This window comes from Bactrocera dorsalis, chromosome 5, assembly GCF_023373825.1.
Source record: "Bactrocera dorsalis isolate Fly_Bdor chromosome 5, ASM2337382v1, whole genome shotgun sequence".
Lineage (NCBI taxonomy): Eukaryota > Metazoa > Arthropoda > Insecta > Diptera > Tephritidae > Bactrocera > Bactrocera dorsalis.
The window spans coordinates 5,516,739-5,535,154 of record NC_064307.1 but is presented as its reverse complement, the minus strand read 5'-3'; the positions used below and the strand labels follow the sequence as shown (position 1 = coordinate 5,535,154).

At 35.9% G+C, this 18,416-nt stretch overlaps 6 protein-coding genes across 7 annotated transcripts in view; 4 read left to right on the top strand and 2 right to left on the bottom strand.

The window, feature by feature from the left end:
• The window catches only part of LOC105226437 (ATP synthase subunit b, mitochondrial), a 459,686-nt gene that overhangs the window by 393,124 nt on the left and 48,146 nt on the right, over window positions 1–18,416 (bottom strand). The gene's annotated exons all lie outside the window — the stretch shown is intronic.
• On the top strand, window positions 4,894–6,075 carry LOC125778916 (elongation of very long chain fatty acids protein F-like). The gene is made up of 3 exons (XM_049458568.1): window positions 4,894–5,109; window positions 5,189–5,376; window positions 5,438–6,075. Exons 1-3 carry the CDS (start codon window positions 5,052–5,054, stop codon window positions 6,023–6,025), a joined length of 834 nt encoding a protein of 277 aa, XP_049314525.1. The 5' UTR covers window positions 4,894–5,051; the 3' UTR covers window positions 6,026–6,075.
• LOC105226450 (elongation of very long chain fatty acids protein F) lies at window positions 6,975–8,215 on the top strand. The gene is made up of 3 exons (XM_011205323.3): window positions 6,975–7,132; window positions 7,222–7,406; window positions 7,491–8,215. Exons 1-3 carry the CDS (start codon window positions 7,072–7,074, stop codon window positions 8,058–8,060), a joined length of 816 nt encoding a protein of 271 aa, XP_011203625.2. The 5' UTR covers window positions 6,975–7,071; the 3' UTR covers window positions 8,061–8,215.
• Window positions 9,705–11,886, top strand: LOC105226451 (elongation of very long chain fatty acids protein F-like). Its single transcript, XM_011205324.4, has 4 exons — window positions 9,705–9,733; window positions 9,887–10,776; window positions 10,850–11,034; window positions 11,132–11,886. The coding sequence occupies exons 2-4, from the start codon at window positions 10,725–10,727 to the stop codon at window positions 11,714–11,716; spliced, it is 822 nt and encodes a 273-aa protein (XP_011203626.3). The 5' UTR covers window positions 9,705–9,733; window positions 9,887–10,724; the 3' UTR covers window positions 11,717–11,886.
• On the top strand, window positions 14,307–15,171 carry LOC105226453 (probable prefoldin subunit 4). Its single transcript, XM_011205326.4, has 3 exons — window positions 14,307–14,466; window positions 14,597–14,815; window positions 14,893–15,171. Exons 1-3 carry the CDS (start codon window positions 14,422–14,424, stop codon window positions 15,040–15,042), a joined length of 414 nt encoding a protein of 137 aa, XP_011203628.1. The 5' UTR covers window positions 14,307–14,421; the 3' UTR covers window positions 15,043–15,171.
• On the bottom strand, window positions 15,095–18,211 carry LOC105226452 (DNA repair and recombination protein RAD54B). 2 transcript variants are annotated; one of them, XM_011205325.4, is made up of 3 exons: window positions 15,448–18,210; window positions 15,291–15,386; window positions 15,095–15,231 (listed from the first exon to the last, which is right to left on the bottom strand). In XM_011205325.4, the coding sequence occupies exons 1-3, from the start codon at window positions 18,061–18,063 to the stop codon at window positions 15,169–15,171; spliced, it is 2,775 nt and encodes a 924-aa protein (XP_011203627.2). In that variant the 5' UTR covers window positions 18,064–18,210; the 3' UTR covers window positions 15,095–15,168. The 2 variants fall into 2 exon arrangements, with proteins under 2 accessions (XP_011203627.2, XP_049314516.1); XM_049458559.1 differs by having other exon boundaries at window positions 15,156–15,386; window positions 15,448–18,211.

The following is an 18,416-nucleotide window of genomic DNA, read 5'->3' as shown; positions in this document are numbered from 1 at the left end:
TTTGAAAGTATGTAAATGTGTGTGAGTGGATAGCGGAAAACTTGAGCGTTTCAAGTGATTTAACCACGAAAATACTTGTATTAGATAAACCAAACAACGAATGCAACCCCCATTTTTAATATCCGGGCGCTTGTCAATCACTCGTCTGAAGATGCTGATGAATTGCATGAATATATGTTTGTAGACATGCCAACTGCTTACTATTTGTATAAATTCGATTTGTTTTTTGTAATTGTTGTTGCCACAACTAAATGAATTCATTTAAAACCATAATTGTGAACGTTTGAGGACTATTGGATAGTGAAAATGTGACAACTTTGATTTCACTAAGAGAATTAAAATTTAATATAAATAAATGAGGCTTGCTAGACATCATACGTATCATACTGATTACAAGCACGACCCATCAGCTTGAGGTTAATTACCAAACAAAATATATAATATACATATATACTCAGAACCTAAGCAATGCTAAGAACGCAACGTGAAGTATGTCTGTATGAATTTAAGTAAATAAGCATGCATATATATACTTATATATATATAATATATATATATAATGCATTGGAAAATACATCAAACTCAGTACTTGCTTTAAACCTTTTTATGCGTCCCATCGCCGCCTATGGCGTCCACACAGTCTAGTTTCAGGCGCTAACCCAGGCAGGTGGAAAATTGCGTGTTAATTGCTTATATTTTCTTCAAATTCTTAGCATTTACATAGAGTTTGCACTGAATCGATCGACCTAATTCGCTCACCCCTCATTTCCTGTACTTTGTACTTCCGTTCTAATTTTGTGAATATTTTCTTCATATTCGTGTTTATATATGTGTACAGATTATTATATCCGTTTCAATAGTTAAAGGTTGGCATTTTTGTACAATATTAGAAGTAAGCTCAATTTAAGTTGAAAATTCTTAACATTGTAAGATAATTAAATTATTAAAATTGCCAAAAAATATATGCCAAATCTAAAATAGTTTTTGACCGAAGTTATATCGACCTTCAAAACACCCGCTTTCCATGATTTTATATATTTTATATTTTATTATATTTGAAAAGATTCTTAGATCTTCGGTGCAAAATAATGTTGCTGAAAAACACTCTTCTTATCGTTAATACAGAAACCCAAGAGTTAGCACTTCCTAAGAAAGCCGGTAACGGGGAAAAAATGCTGCTAGAAAATCTCATAGATTGTTACTACAAAATGTCTCCCCGTGGAATATGACTCAAGCCATTGCAGGAAAGAGTAGGCCAAATCAAGTGTGTTGATTTCCTAGAAACTTTTTGAATAAATATTGTTCAATATAGTTTGTCCACGTTCTACAATTAATGGCCAACAAAAATTAATTAGCTGGAAGGCAACTCTGTTCACAGTATGAAGCACAATATATCGGTACTAAATTTGAATGAATCCGATAGATTTAAGTACTATTCGAATGCAATAAATAATAATTTACGATGAATTTATAAAACCAGAAAACAACTTCCGCAATTACGCCAATTATCAGCTCCTTATAAATTGAGTTAGTCAATTTCTAAAAATTGCCTTCAAATCAGTTCCGAGTACACACAAACACAGACACAATATTGCTGTACGTATGTATGTAGGCGAGTTTTTCAAAATCAACAATTAAAAGTTTATTAAGAGGCTTGCCGGGCACTCAAATGTGTTGTGCGTGGAAATGCACATACAAACATATGTGTATTTACTTTATAGCTATGGATGTGGGCCAGATTGTTTGAATAAATAGTCAGTCACAAATAGGCGTCTAACAAGAGATGAATGATATTTATGTACATGCAAAACAAAGATTTTCTTTTATTTACCAAAAATATTTTCAAACTAAATTACGAATTCAATCGCACTCAATTGTAACTGTTTCCGAGAAAAATTAAAAATAAAGAATTTCCAAATTTCCTATTTTCATGCTTAGAGGGATGAGGAATATATGCAGACAAAAAAAAAATATTTAAAAAAATTAAAAAATTCAAATTTTATTTAAAAATAGTCCAGAATATTCTCCGGGCAATTATATTTAAAAATTTATTTGGTGACGTCAGCTGATTTTTATTTTTGAAAAATTGTGTAAATACTTAGAAAGCCATTTGGCTCTTAAACAAAAAATAGCAAATTCATTCAAGTTCAACGTAAGCTTTGTCTGAATAAAATTTCAGGAAAACACCAAAGACACACATGCTAGAAGCAAGGAGGTGAATTTTTGCTTCAAATATTTAAGGCATTCCAAAAATTAGATATTCTTGTGTTTAACCTCATAAATTCGCGAAAGCAAAGAGTATTGGAATTTGTTAATTTTTTGTACCAAAATAAAATCAGAATTAATGATTTTAATATCTAAAAATTATATTTTCGTTTAAATTTTTTTTTATTTTTTTTTGGATTTTGTAGCAATATACCAAATTTTTTTATGAGTAAAATTTTCTGCTGAGATTTTTCTCTCACTCTCTCTCTTCAGCCTGACAAACGTAGAATGTCTAATCGGTTAAATTCTAATTCATTCACAAGAAATTAAAAATCACATGTGTTGCAATACATTAACATTGAGAGACGTAATGCCCACCATACACACCCATACATATATGCTAATATAATAATTATACAAATACATTTCATTAAATTTATTTGAATGTAATCAAGTAACACACATTCACCTGAATTTGAATGCATTACACTTGAGTGCGTTTCGCTCACAATGGCGATTTGCAATTGAAAAAAACATGTTACGCCATTCTAGGGCTTCAGGCGTAGTCAGCATTTGCATCGAGTTTGTTTGTGTTAGTTCCAAGAGGTCGTGTCAAAGTTTGTATTCTATTTTATTAAGGTGCCAATTGCCAGCACTCGGTCCCGCAGCGCTCAAACACCTGCTAACATTCGTTCAATAAAGCAGCAACAGGTAAATCATTAAATCAGATTTGCACCGATTTGCAGCAAGCACATCATGTACACAATTGTAGCCTACTTAAGGGCGCTGCAGACAAGAATACACCTCAGCACTTGTAATATGCGGCCCAGTAGGGCTGAAAACGATATGTTCTGGCAATAAAATTCGAATTTGTGTAAGCCATTCTAACAGCAACCGTCGCCCGAGGGATGTAGAAAATTTTCGGCTGTTCATTTCATCACCATCAAAATATTACAGCCACAATTTATGATTAAATATGCACTGAAAAGTATCGAATTTAAATATAAATTTAATTGCTGACTTTAAGAAACTTTTTCCTGCAGGCACAGCTTACAGGGTTCGTGCGCTAAGCTTAAATGTCGAACGCCTGTGTTTAAAGAGAAAGCGTGCCATTTGTGGGCATTTTTCCTTTTCTCTTGTACTTTGTTAACTGCATGCATTTTTTTTCTTTTCGCCATTCTTGCTTGTTATAGGCGTCACCTTTGACACCTTTTCGAACGCGAACTGCTAAGTTCCACAAGCGGAGTCACCTATTTACTTGCGTAAATGCACACATACATGCGAACATTTACTACATGTAATTAGCGCGTGCACTGAAGTGAGTACTCATGAGGTAACTGTAAAATGATTACCATATATAGTGGATAATAGCTTCGAGACTTTGGAATTCCATTGATATAAACTCGAATGAATATTAAGTATGTTTGTACCTAAGCAACAAAGCAAGTGCATATGAAGAGAGGGTTCTGCGAGCTGCCTTCTGAAATTCTGACGATTTGCTATGAAAGATGTTTGGTGCAAAAAAGTTGTTTGATGACAGGAAATATTTCGTCTTGACCTCGTTCACCACCAGACCCATTTGCTTCGCTTCTTTATTCGGTCTGGAGAGAGCAAAACTAACGGCTTGGTTGTTGAGGCCAATGATATTCATATCATCGGCGTACGCCAGCTGCTGTACACTCTTATAGAAGATGATACCTTCTCTATTTAATTCTGCAGGAGTTGATTGAAGAAGTCGCACGATAAGGAGTCGCCTTGTCTGAAACCTTCTTTGGTGTCGAACGGCTCGGAGAGGTCTTTGTCGATTCTGACGAAGTTTTTGGTATTGTTCAACGGCAGTTTACACAGCCGTATTAGTTTTACGGCCACCAAATTCAGATATAGCGGCAGCTTCGTTTCGTGCTGTCAAAAGCAGCATTGAAATCCACGAAGAGGTGATGTATGTCGATTTTCTTTTCACGGGTCTTTTCCATGATTTGGCGCATAGTGAATATTTGGTCGGTTGTTGATTTGCCAGGTCTGAAGCCACACTGACAAGGTCCAATCAGTTTGTTGACAGTGGGCTTTAATCTTTCACACAATACGCTCGATAGAACCTTATATGCGATGTTGCAGAGACTTATCACACGGTAGTTGGCGCAGATTGTGGGGTCTTCCAGTTTGTGGGATGGACAGAGCACACTTAAATTCTAATTGTTGGAAATGCTTTCATCCGACCATATTCTACAAAGAAACTGATGCATTCTCCTTATCAGTTCTTCACCGCCGTGTTTGAATAGCTCGGCCGACAATCGATCGGCCCCTGCCGCTTTGTTGTTCTTCAGAAGAGTAATTGCAATTCGAAATTCTTTATGGTCGGTCTGCTATCGTCATCGATTGGGAAATCGGGCTCTGCATCTCCTTGGTGTTGGGTTCACGCGTCGGATAAATGGAGCTGTCCGGAACAATTAGATCAGATGGTATATCCTCAAAATTGTTAAATTTTTCATACAGTTTTCTTAAAAAAAAATACCAAAAATTTGCTTTTCAGACGGTTTAAGGGACAGACTATTTCACTAAGTACCAGATGTTTTTGCATAAGCTTTTAAAGGCGTATATTTCGCTCAGTGTCCAATATACATAAATGCTTGCAAATGAGTGTTTATGCATATATATTTAAGTTGATTGTCTTATTACATTTCTTGGATTCACAAATCATTGACGTGCACGCTTAACAATGCGCTTACAAGACCTTCAATGAATTTTTAATTGTCAATCGCAATCGAGTTTTTATTTAAATGTCACTAGCGCGAGGTTATTCTGCTTCTCAACGCCCAGAGGCGCACTCATCAAACTAACCAAGCGCCATGGCGAACATAATCGACGGTATATACGAATATTTAACTACGCCAGGGGATCTAACCAGTAAGTAGTTACTCATATCAAAACCCATATCCACATAAGTTACGTAAGAAGAAAGATAATATTTTGAAATACTCTGCAGCAGGCAACCGCTTTCTGCCCTACCATGGCGCCATGCTGCCATATCTGCTAATCACCATCTTCTATGTGTTGTTCGTATTCAAAATCGGGCCGTTCTTTATGAGAAAACGTCAGCCGTACAACCTGCGGTCAGTGCTACGGTACTACAATATTGCACAAATCATTTACAATGCCGTCATTACATCCTTGGTGAGTGTCCAAACACACTTAATGTGTCTCATTCTTATAGACATATTTGTTTATATTTTAGGGTATTTACTTGTATGTGATAAAAGCTCCGTTGGCACTCACCTGCATCACCATACTGCCCACCGGTCATCCGCTGAAAAATATTGAAGGAGTCATGGGCGCCTTGTATGTGTTCAACAAATTCATCGATTACTTTGACACAATTTTCTTTGTGCTGCGCAAGAGCTACAAGCAAATCACATTTCTGCACGTTTATCATCACATCATGATATCAACTCTGAGTTTGATGTACATGCGGTATTCGGGCGGTGGTGGGCATGCAGTCACGATTGGAATTTTGAATTCCTTTGTCCACGCGGTAATGTACACGTATTATCTGGTGAGTGCGTCGCATCCGGAAATGAAGAACTCGCTGTGGTGGAAGAAATATGTGACCAAACTGCAGCTCATCCAATTCGTGGTGTTATTCGTTCACCAAATATGGCCCTTGGTGGTGCAAACGGATTGCGATTATCCAAAGTCCCTCTTGCTGTTAGCATGTTCACAAGCTATCTTCATGATTTACCTTTTTAGTAGCTTTTATATTAGAACGTACATCACAAGACCGAAAAAGGAAGCCCGTGTAGCGCAGGAAACTAAAACACAGTAAATTTAATTAATTATTTATTTAGTAATAAAAGTCTAGTAATGAGCAAAATACTTGTTAAAATCTTTAAATGTACGGAATATGTTGAAAATGCGTTGTCTTGTTGGTAATACCTTTCGAAACAAAGCAGCATTAAGCGATCTAGAACGCTTCTGAATTTAAGGGGATTAAAAAAAATTAAGACAGCTTATACGGCTGCCAAAATGGAAGAATAAATACTTGCATCATTCAGAGTCTACAATTAGGTCTTAAGGAAATGAGTATACTTTTTCTATTTGTGGAGGGCTTCTCTTGGAAGATTATGAGGGTTAAAAAAGGGAAGAGAACTATATATTTTAGTCTAAGAAATCAACCACATAATGCGTTATATAAATTCCCCTTGTTAGTTGATGATTATTTTGTGGAGTTTTCAGTATGAGAACACAGCTTCTAATTTGTGTTATATAGAAATTTGTGAAAGTAGCTGACCTAAGTATTCAAATTATCTTTAAAAGCAATTGAAACCACGCCTACGGACAGAAATGTCATCCTTTTCTCATGAAGATACACAGATCAAAGAATAAATAAAGAATTTAAGAAAACTCTATAGGGCGGAATTGCGAAGGTTCTGTGCCAAAAACGGTAAACTATTTTGTCTAATGACAAGGTCAAGGCTTCCAGAAAACCAAAAATTTATTAAATTTCGAGTTTTACTTTTACTTGCGCAGCATTAATATAATTTTCAAAAAAATATTATTTTTCTCATGTATTTACAGACATGGTATGGTATTAAGTATGAATAGTGCTATCAGTTATAATTTATTGAAAGCGTCTACAAAAAAAAATTCAACTTGTGCAATGTTATGCTTTTATGTCATTTCCACCTAAATCTAAAACAAATCGACAAAAATTAAGTATTCCTCTGACACTTTGAACTTAATTAAATCAGTGAATTGAAATTATGTAGAATTGCGTTCGACACAAATCACGCAGTTCGAATGTCGACACGAGACTGAGGCGCACAGTATGCCAAAGTGATTGAACGAGCTTCGTAGTCGGCGAAAATCTACATGATGGATATTCTGGAAAGTGCCTACGTCCTGGTAACGAGTCCTAGCCCCACCAAGGAAGGTGAGCATGCGAATGTGTTGAATAAAATAGCAGACAGTGCAAGTGCTTAGTGAATACATACTTATATAATTTTCATAATTTATCAATAGGTTACGACTATCTACCCTACCATGGTGCCATTCTGCCAGTTATCCTCATCGAGATCGCATATGTTTCGTTCGTTTTCAGAATAGGACCATGGTTTATGAAGAATCGGGAACCCTACAAGTTGACGAGCGTTTTGCGTTACTACAACATAATGCAGATACTTTTCAACGCTGTCATGGCGTTTTGTGTAAGTCTTCAGTCCACAAGTGACATAAATTGTACCGTAACGTTTTGAACTACAACTGACATATCTACGGTTTGACTATTTCAGGGCATTTATGTGTACTTCTACAAGAAAGCCGTGCCCATTACTTGCATAACGGTGTTGCCTTGGGATCATCGGTTCAAGTCGATTGAAATGGTGGCTAGTTACGCTTATGTAATCAACAAGTTTCTCGATCTTTTCGATACGATATTCTTTGTGCTGCGCAAGAGCTATAAGCAAGTAACCTTCCTCCATGTCTATCATCACATCCTAATGACCAGCATATCATTTCTTTATATGCGCATTATTGGCACTGGTGGTCACGCGGCCCTCACCGGCATCATGAACTCCATTGTGCATGTGATAATGTACGGCTACTACTTCATAAGTGCCTCCAGTCCCAATGTGAAAAATTCGCTGTGGTGGAAAAAGTATATCACGCAAATACAAATTGTACAGTTTGTTTTGGCATTAATCCACAATCTGTGGCCACTAATCGTCGATACGAACTGTGCTGTGTCGAAAACATTCTGTGTGTTCTCTGTGATACAAGCCGTCATGATGATTTACCTCTTCGGTAGTTTCTATAAGAAAAGTTATTTGGATGCGAAGACGAAAGTTCAGAAGAGTAAGTAATCTGGAAGGATACTACTACATACATACATATATATGTGCACTCGTTAGTTGAGTGCAGTCGAGGCCTTGTATTTGTATTAATCAGTTCGTAAATTCTGTATAATAAGTGAGCAATTTTATTAAATATATTTACGATACAATTATTACAAAGAAAAGATGTGTGAGTTTTTATTTTTCGCCAAAAATATCCATATATCTATTCAGTCATACATATCAACATTGTTTTGGTTTCGATCAAAGTTATTTGCTTCAAAATAAAGTTTGGGCATTTTTTCCATGAGGCATTCTGTTGGTTGATGCGAATAATAACCCTTCTGTTTTGACGTAAGAACCAACCTTACATCCATAGTTCATTGCTAAGCATAACCTTCAGACCCAACTCGCATCTAAGTCATTACAACAAATATTGAGCGCATCATTTTGCAGTTGTTCGAAATATGTTATTTGATTTTGAAATTTATCTGTAGACGACTCTTTGGTTAGATCCATTATACGAAAGGCAAGCATACGCATGCATTCAAAACTATTTGATTTAGCGGATATTAGGCAGCACAGTTACAATCAGTCATGTCCAGTTTCCGCCAAATTCAATTAAGATTGACAGAAGTTTGACAGTTGGCTTTAGCATTAACTGTACAGAAAGTGATCCAGTGTTGCAAAACAATGCTAACGAATTAAAATTTTACAGGGTGTCACATTTATAGTGTATACAACTACTTTTTTTTTAATTTTGGATTTATTTTTTGGGTAAAAATCACCAGACAAACTTTTCTCGTCGTAAACAAGCAGCTGCCAAACGTAAAGGATTGAAATTTAGTGCTCAAACTTAACAGGAAGTTCATAAAATTTAAGAAAAAAATTTATCGATTTGGTTTTCACGCACACTCGGATCAAATGTCTTCTTCTTATTTATATTTTCTTTCAATATAAATGAGAAGTTTAGAAGTTCTATACTGAATTTTGGTTGCTCTAATAATTTAGACGCATACTGTACATGGTATGCAAGAAAATAATTTTTGTTTACAAAAAAATATAAACATTCCAAACTTCAGAAGTCAAGTTATTGAAAAAAAGTTGACTTGAGAGTACTTCGAGTCTATTAAAAATCAAAACTTCTCACTTATCGATTAATCGTTCCTACGATATTCAATTTAAATACCTGACTTAGTGCTCACGAGTACAACTTCAGCGATCGCAACACATACATATTTGTAATGTTCCTTCTCAGATTAGTAAGCCGTCTGCCTCGGAAATAGTACATTCAATCATCTGCCCCTCCACCTTGAAAGGCCGCTTGCGGCCGGTAAGTACGCACATACTTATTGCATGTGCTTAAACTAGTTGTTATTTATATATGTAAGTACGCGTACACGCTTTTAAGCTGAACCCAAGAGGTGTCTGATTTAAATTTTCAAATACTCACTTTTCTCTTTTTGTTTTTTCTTATGCAACTCTCAGCAAATATACCACACATTTGTGGAGCAAAGTCTCGGCTGTTACATAAATTATAGAATTTTGTAATAAGACGGTTCAGTGTGCTCATAAGGTTGGGAGATTCGAAACATTCAGTACTGGGAGTTTCAGTATTTCTAGCATTTTTGTCAAACACATTTAATGGACGACGGAATATAATATATAGATACTCGTATACATATAAGACACTAGAGCGGATGGTAAATATTGCTTAGAAGATATAACTTTCATTCAATATTATATATATTTAAACGTAAACTGAACCTTATGAAGGTTTTATCTATTAAAGGCTGAATATAAACATTTAATTTATTTTATTTTTTTTTTATTTAAAAATTTCTAATTTCTTCAAGCTTCCATTTCCAGGTTAGCTCTTTCAAACCTCCAAATCAAATTCGTTTCAACACTTTCCAGAGCGGGAAAAGTTCGCTTGCGTAACCGTGATAAAAAAGACGTTAAAGTTATATAATTATAATGAGAAAATTCGGTTATCATTGTACTTTTATATATATTTTATTTAATATAGTCTCTTTAGCAATGCGTCGTCATTTTAATATATCTAAAATCGATTAAAAAACTAAACTTAATTAATACTTAATTAAAAAAAGTTGACTTAGAACTTTTGTTGTTGACAAATTCACGCAGTTAGTTCGAACTTCAGACTTTCAGAAGGCTTTTCACAAACGAGATGCATTCGTTACGAATCTAACTACAACAACGTCATGGAGTTCGTATCGGAAACGTAAAGGCGTTCGGTTTTAGAGCACGATCGCTTGGGCATTGGTGCATACTAGTCCAAATTTAAAAATTCTATGCGCGGCGTGTCAATATTATTGTGTCAATTGTTTGGAATGCAATCAAAACTGCGTGTAAATACGGGCTTTAGCCCGATTAAAGATTAAGTAGGACTCAAGTTAAATTTATCTATATCTAAGGATACTTGTAAAAGGTATAACGTTTACAATGTATGGATCTATGGACTGGCACACATACCGGACATATATGCAATCATGCACTCGCTCTAGCCAATGATAATGATATTCTAATTAATGATAATACTTTTTAAAGGAAATGTAAAGCTTGCAATCGATTCATTTTAAAACAAAGGAAACAATATGTCAACGTTTTTATACGCAACCAGCGCTCGACGCGGCACGTTGTGTTCAGCACGGATTTGTTTAAAGTGAAACAATGTTGAGCCGACTTTACGATTTACTCACAAGGCCCACTGAAGTTGTGGAAGGTTAGTATTCCTTCTAACAAATTTTCCGTAAAAATATTGAATAGTCTTGTTTTCCGCTTGAAAAAAATCGCAGTCGTGGGCTTACTGCCATTTAATGGAGCTATTTGGCCCATTGTAGTTGTGAATGTGTTCTTTGTCGTGTTCGCCTTTCGACTTGGACCCTGGCTGATGCGCAACCGCGAACCTTTCAATCTCAAGCGCGTAATTATGGTCTACAATATATTTCAAATCATATACAACGGCATAATGGCGGTTCTGGTAAGTGTCGAACACAGCTCAAATAATGCTCATTAAATAATTGGTTAATCGTCTAATTTGCTTTACGCTTCATTTCGCCCTTCTTTCGTTCCAACAGTCTGTCAAATTGCTATCGCATTATTTGGAGCAGCCAGATGGACTAGCCTGCATCCGGCCGATGAGCATGGATCACCCGGCGAAAAAATTTGAAATATTTTGCGTGCTATTGTACATAGGCAACAAGTTCAGCGATTATTTGGAAACGCTGTTCTTCATACTGCGCAAAAGCTACAAGCAAGTAACGGTCCTGCACGTCTACCACCACATAATGATGACGACCTTCTTATACCTGCACATGGTTACGCGTGGTATCGGCGGCCAGGGCAGCACAATTGGCATGCTCAACACATTCGTCCACGTCGTCATGTACGTGTATTATCTGCTGAGCTCCATCAATACGGAACTGAAGAAGTCGCTGTGGTGGAAAAAGTACATTACACAATTGCAGCTGGCACAATTCGCAATTCTCTTCGTCCATCAGCTTTGGCCACTGGTGATGGTGCCCGACTGTCCCGTATCTACAGTTTGGCAATGCCTTGCCTTGACACAGGCCGTGGTTATGATGTGGATGTTCGGCAACTTCTACCATAAGACCTATATTAGGAAGCCGAAGGACAAGCAGCTGACGGGAAAGCAATCATGAACGCGATCTCCCAACTGTGCCGAACTCAGATGTTGGTTTACCGACAGCACTATGCCTTGTAATTATTGGATTTTTTTTGTGATATTGCAATAAGTTATAATTTTTAAAAGTAAATATTAAAATTTTTTTGAAAAGATTAAAGTGTTTCAAAATCTTTTCCAGTACCTAAAGTTGAGTTTCTAACTCTGTGCGAAATGCTTCGAAATCAGTTGAGCGTTACTCGCTTCTAAAGCGGCTCAAAGATCTTGTTTTTGTTGTTGTAGCGACAGCATACCGTTTCCGGGACTGTTAGGTTTACGTAACCGGAACGGAACGGGATTTTTTAACCGGTCAAAGACTGTCAAATCGGCGGAATTATGCCGCTACAACAACAACGGCCCAGGCTTTCCATTCCACTTCACTTGACTAAGGCAATAATTTTTATATTAGAAAATGCGGATTACAACAACTATATTGGTTACTAGACACATTGTTTTGTGTAAAATTGTGCAGTTGTTGTAATATTATGAAAGTTTGAAAAAAGACAGTTGTTGCAATCTTTGTATCATAAAAAACTAGGACTCTGTGGAGGCACAAATAAACTACAAAATCTTCTATATTGTGACCCTGGCCCTGACTAATTAGTTCCGTTATTACTTCCTTGTCAATTCAGTGTCCAAAGTGCACAGAGCGCCGTTCAGCCATCTGGTGGGGAAGGTTCGTCCACCTATGTATGTATGTAAGCGCATTTGAATACATATATGTACATGCGTGTGTGTGTATACAATTAAACATTTCAAACAAGTCACATATATATGTACATATGCATAAATATGTATATTAGTTTACCTAAATTAATGCGCGCTAGCAACGACGTGGCAAACTAAAATTAGCATTTAATATCATTTAAATAAAACAACAACGCCAACAAAAGCCGATGCTCAATAAATAGCAACAGACTTTCACACAAAAGGCGCAAAAGCGAAGACCCAATATTTAGGTGCTAAAATTTTATAGATTTGCTGAAAATGCAAAACCACGATGCGGGCATAAACAATATACCCACTCGCGCACACACAATCACACACACACACCACAACCACACGCCCGACGTCAGACGTCAGACAATCGGGAAAAACACTTTTGGAGGTGTTAATGACGTCGGTGAAGAAAATTTCTGCTCAATGAAAATGTTGCAAGGCTGCGGCTATTAGACGGCACGCACACACACATTTACATTTTATGTAAACAACATGGATCAGCGAACAATTAAAGTGATCACACACTAAATTTAAGATCATTGATGACGTCATGACCGCTTTACACCCACAACTTTATACATACATATTAGCTTCTGTATATTTGTAGATAGTATAAGAAAATGCACACTACACTTTGTGTAAACCAGAGTCACGTTCTTCTTGCTTTAATTACTTGCCTAAATACATACATACACCAAAGCAAACACTTGCGCAATAATTCATATACATACATACATACTTATGTGAGAAAAAATAATGTTGGTACGCGAGCGAAACTAAAATCCAAAATATCAACCACGTCTTTTTTCGTAGACACCTTGCTATTTCCCTTCCTGCAACTGAACGCCTGCCCACGTGCTCGTAAATTGATTTTATTGCGTTTATTTCGCGCGTAAATTTATCAACACGAATTTGCTTCCACAAAACCGTGCGATAGACCAATAAACCGAAACTGGAAATTTGTGTGCACTTTTATTTGCATATTAATTTCCTTAAAAAATATGCGAAGTACAATAACCTATTGGATTCGTATGTACGTACACACATACATAACTATGCATATGACTTGGCATTTTGGTATTTAGTGTTACTCATACGCCGTGTATGCTTGGGCTTCTATGCATATGCATTCCAAGCAGCCAATATTAATAAATTGATAATATTTACATATGGATTGTTATTAAGCTTGAAAGAAACGCGCAAAGGGATCTTTATAAACACACACATATACACATACATACGTATGTGTGTAAAATAATGTGATTTGGCTTACTGGGTGTATGAATCAATTTGTGGATGAACTTTTCGGCACTTAATTAAATATATTTATTTATTTATTTATGCCCATAAGTGTGTTTGTGTGCGCTTAAATCGTTCCGCATTCGATTTGCTTAATTACACGCGGTGTGCGGAAATGTTAACTAATACATGTGCACAACTCTGGACTTTTACATGCAAGTATGCAAATTTGTTTTTGTATTTGAGACTGTATACAAAGATTTTACAGTCAGGAAATTATAAATGCAACAAATCGTGTATGTAAATAACAAGAAATAAAAAAAAATCTAAATTTAAATTTATTAATTCTCAACAATTCCTAACCGTCACTGACTTATGAACTGCATTATCGACAAATCAACTTTAACATTCACAATAAATATTGCCAAAACAATAATTTAGACAAACAATGTCTCAATTTCTTTTGAAATATTTTCCACATGTGCTGCCTTTTTTTCTTGTTGTTGCTAAATTATAAAAACTTTAATTAAAATAATAATTATTAGTAATATGTAGTCACTTACTTTTCGCACGTTTTCTCAACACTTACATTCCACCATAAGCTTACTAAACACATCCCAAAAAATTTGACATTTAGCTAAAATTCACTACATTGTTTATTAGCGCAAGCAGGTGTGAAGAAAATTACTTTAAAATCATCAATTAATAAATAAATATCATACAAAAATGGCTGCGAAAGTTTCATCAGGCAATAATAAAGTCTTCCAAGCGGTAGGTAGCGTATATAAGTTAGTATTAACTGCAATTGCAGTTACAAACTAACCTCACCCGGCCGCAATATTGGTCCAATTACTCACATTTTCATTGAATTATACAAAAACAATGCTTGCTGATTATACAGGACGATGTGCACATCTCATTTGAAGACCAACAGAAAATCAATCGCTTCGCAAAGCACAATGCCCGAATGGATGATCTCAAAATGGAATTGGACATGAAAAAGAACGATTTAAAGAGTGTCGAGGAGGCACTCGATGAAATCGAGCTTTTCGACGAAGACGAAGAAATACCATTCTTGTTTGGTGAAGTTTTCCTCACTCACAAATTGACAAAAACACAGGTATACGTTATATAAATATTTGTTTTTTATTGTTTCAAAATTTATAACTTAACAAAAAAATACATTTTCCTCATTAGGAATTATTGGCTGAGGTTAAAGAACAAACATTAAAGGAAATTGCGGCAATTGAAGTGAAAGCTAATGAAATCAAAGCCGAAATGAATGAACTAAAATCACATCTATATCAGCGTTTTGGCAGCAATATATCGTTGGAGAGCGAGGATTAGCTTGTATGAAATTGTAACAGTCAATAATTAGTAAGCAACTAATATTGATTCAAATTAATGTCGAACTTAATATTCATTATAAAATAATACAATATTAAAATTAAATTAAATATTTACAATATAAACCTATTCAGTCTGAGTGCCAAATATGAACATAAGATTGTCGCCTGCATTTTCCAGGCAAGCAGCCTAAAAATATACAATAATGTTTTATATATATAAACATTCGATATTAAAAATGAAAATACCTCCAAGAAATTTGTGTCGAAAGGTGACTTGTAATGTTTCCAATTTGTCAATGCATTTATGTTATGATTGTTTGTTTTTGTTTCCAATGTCAAGTTCTGTAAACAAAAATAGCGATTTAGACATAATTACAGTTTAACGATTAGCATACACTAATACCTCTCCATCACCATTGCAATTGCAATTTAAGTTTTCGTGAGTTTGACAAAAAGAATAGTCCTCTTGTAAACAGAATAAATTCGAAAGATCCTCAGCTGTAAACTTCATGATATTTTCATTATTCTCTACAGCATTTTGTATTACACAATCTCCCAATGATAACTTTGCCGTCTGCCGTTGAAATATTTTCTCCTCAATGCAACCTGCAGTTACCAGTCGATAGATGTGCACATCCCTGGTCTGACCATCACGCCAAATACGTGATATTGCTTGCGCATCAATAGCGGGATTCCAGTCATTATCGAAAAGCACCAATCTTGATGCTCCTATCAAATTGAGACCAACGCCACCAGCTTTTGCGCTAAGTAAAAACACTAGAGAGTCATCTGAATCACTGTTGAACTTTTCGACATTATCATTTCTTTCTCCTACACTGGTGGATCCATCTAGCCGTAGGCATTTTATATTCAGAAAATCACATAAACCTTGTAGCATGTTAAGCGTTTTGGTATGATTTGAAACCAGGACACATTTTTCTCCACTTTGTATTGCTGAAGAAATAAGGAAATGTTGCACCAACTCTAATTTCGCCGAATCAAAGGGTCCCATTTCCGTACAATCTGGCAAACAGCGTTCTAAAGTGCGTGTCAGTAGATTCGGTGTTTTTGTACGTGCCACCAAGGAAGGATGGTTGCAAATCTTTTTCAGTACAGTAATTATTTGTAATGGCGTTAAGTCTTTTAAAATTGTTTCCTTTCGTTGTGTGTAGAGATGAAGAGCTTTTTGCAACAAAAACTGTTGAAGCTCCGATGGTTGAACGAAACAAATATACTCATACTTTTTCGGCAAGTATTGCCCATTCACGTTCTGTAATCGTCGAAGCATAAATGTCTCAGAGATCTGCTTAAGTTCTTTGCTGCGTTCAGCTGCTAAATTCTTTACTTCCGTAGAAGCTTCGGGGCATTGGCTCTGTTGCAAAGGAATCTCGAAATGTGAATGAAATTCTTCATAATTGCCCAATATGCCGGGATTTACGAATTCTATTAGGGAGTAGAATTCACGCAAATCGTTTTGCACTGGTGTTCCAGTGATTATTACTCGACGTGGAATGTTCAGCTCGCGGAGGGCAGCTACTATTTTAGTTGATTCGTTTTTCAATCTGTGACCTTCATCACAAATTAGCATGTCGAATTTTAAGCATTGGAATTCAGCTACATTTGAAAGCAGAAATTCATAAGAAGCAATTACAAACGGAACATGTTGCTGCTTGAAATAGGAGCCCAACTTATGCTTCCCTCCTACTACAAAAGCATACATACGCTCGCATTTTAACCATTTATTTACTTCATTTTCCCAATTTCGGGTAAGACTACTAGGAGCAGCAATAAGAACTCTATGTAATACTCTTTCACCACCATAGGGTCCTCCTTTCAATAATGTATGTGCTAGAGTGAGGCATTGCAGAGTTTTTCCCAAACCCATTTCATCAGCAAGAATGCAGCCTCTATATTTTGGATTCTGAAAACCCATGACGCATTCATAAAGGAATGACACGCCATCTTTCTGATGTGGGCGTAAAAGTTGGGCAAGTCTATATGAGACCTCCACTGCAAGTATGGGTAGATTTGTAGGATTTAATATACCAATATAATTTTCAGGAGGACACGGCAAAATGAAACCGTCTGTCTTTGTGATTCGCATATTTTCACGGCTTGTAAATATTTTTGGTTTCTCTTCAATTAATATTTGGGGTTGATTGCTGGTCACCACTTCTAATATCTCAATTTCCTTATCCCCTATTAACAATATGGATCCAATCACCAAATCAGACAAGTTAACGTTTTCCTCTATACCCAACTCCTGTCCTTTTTCATCTTTAAGTACACCTCTCTTAACGTCAGAATTAACATCAAATACTCCATCTCCATTCCAGGTCTTATTTTTCTTAGTGGTTTTTTCGCGCCAAACGACATTAAATGATAATTTTTCCGTCAACTTATTTTCCTGAACGTTTTTTGTTTCATTGTTTCGATCTTCCAATTTTTCATGCTTCAGGTTATATGGGGTTTGGAAAAGTGTAGTTATCTTACCCTTTTTGCTTGCTTCCTTACTTTGTACTTTCTCCTCAGAATTCCAACGATTCTCTGCATACTGTTTTCTTATAGCAAAATATTGGTTACCATCAGTTATTTGTTCCAGTAATTCAATCTCTTTGCCTCCTACAACCATTTGATATCCTTCTTCCAAATTATTAATTTCAAACTTTGCATTAGTACCCATATACCTCCCGGTGCTATCCTTAAGGACAGCCCGTGGTGGGTTCAGTTGCACTTCTAGTAAGCCATCTCCATCCCATGTCTTATGCTTCTTTTTCGTCATTTCGCGCCAGACCGCATTGAAAATAATTTTTGAATTAAAAGTATCATTATTTTCTTTAGCTGTTTGCTCTTCGAATTGAGTGCTTCTGTTCCTCGATGTGCCCCAACTTTGCTCATTCAGAGTGGTCGAACTTACTTTATCATCTGAGTCCCCTTCTTTTTCAAATAGTTTATCAATTTTTCTACGTTTTTCGATTTCTCGCTCTTTAAGCATTGAAGGTGCACAAGACCTCCTCATTTTAACGTTTAACAGGAAGGAAAAGTGAACATAAACTATACAATATTTTGAATTAAATCCACCTGGAAAAGGAATAGTTTTCAAAAACTATATAAGAAATAAACAAAAACAGCACAGACTCAAATAGTAAACAGATCCCTTGCCAGACTGTCGCATTCATCAGTTCGAACACAAAAATCTTAAAATGTTAATTTTATATACAAATAAAAAAATCGTCTAACATATACAGGCATGTTCTGGAAATCGCACGATTTAAATTCGGCACGGAATTTGCAAATCGCGTGAATTTGGTAACAGTTTCCACATATTTTACGAACAAAAACAAATTCTGAAGGATTTAATAATATTAGTAT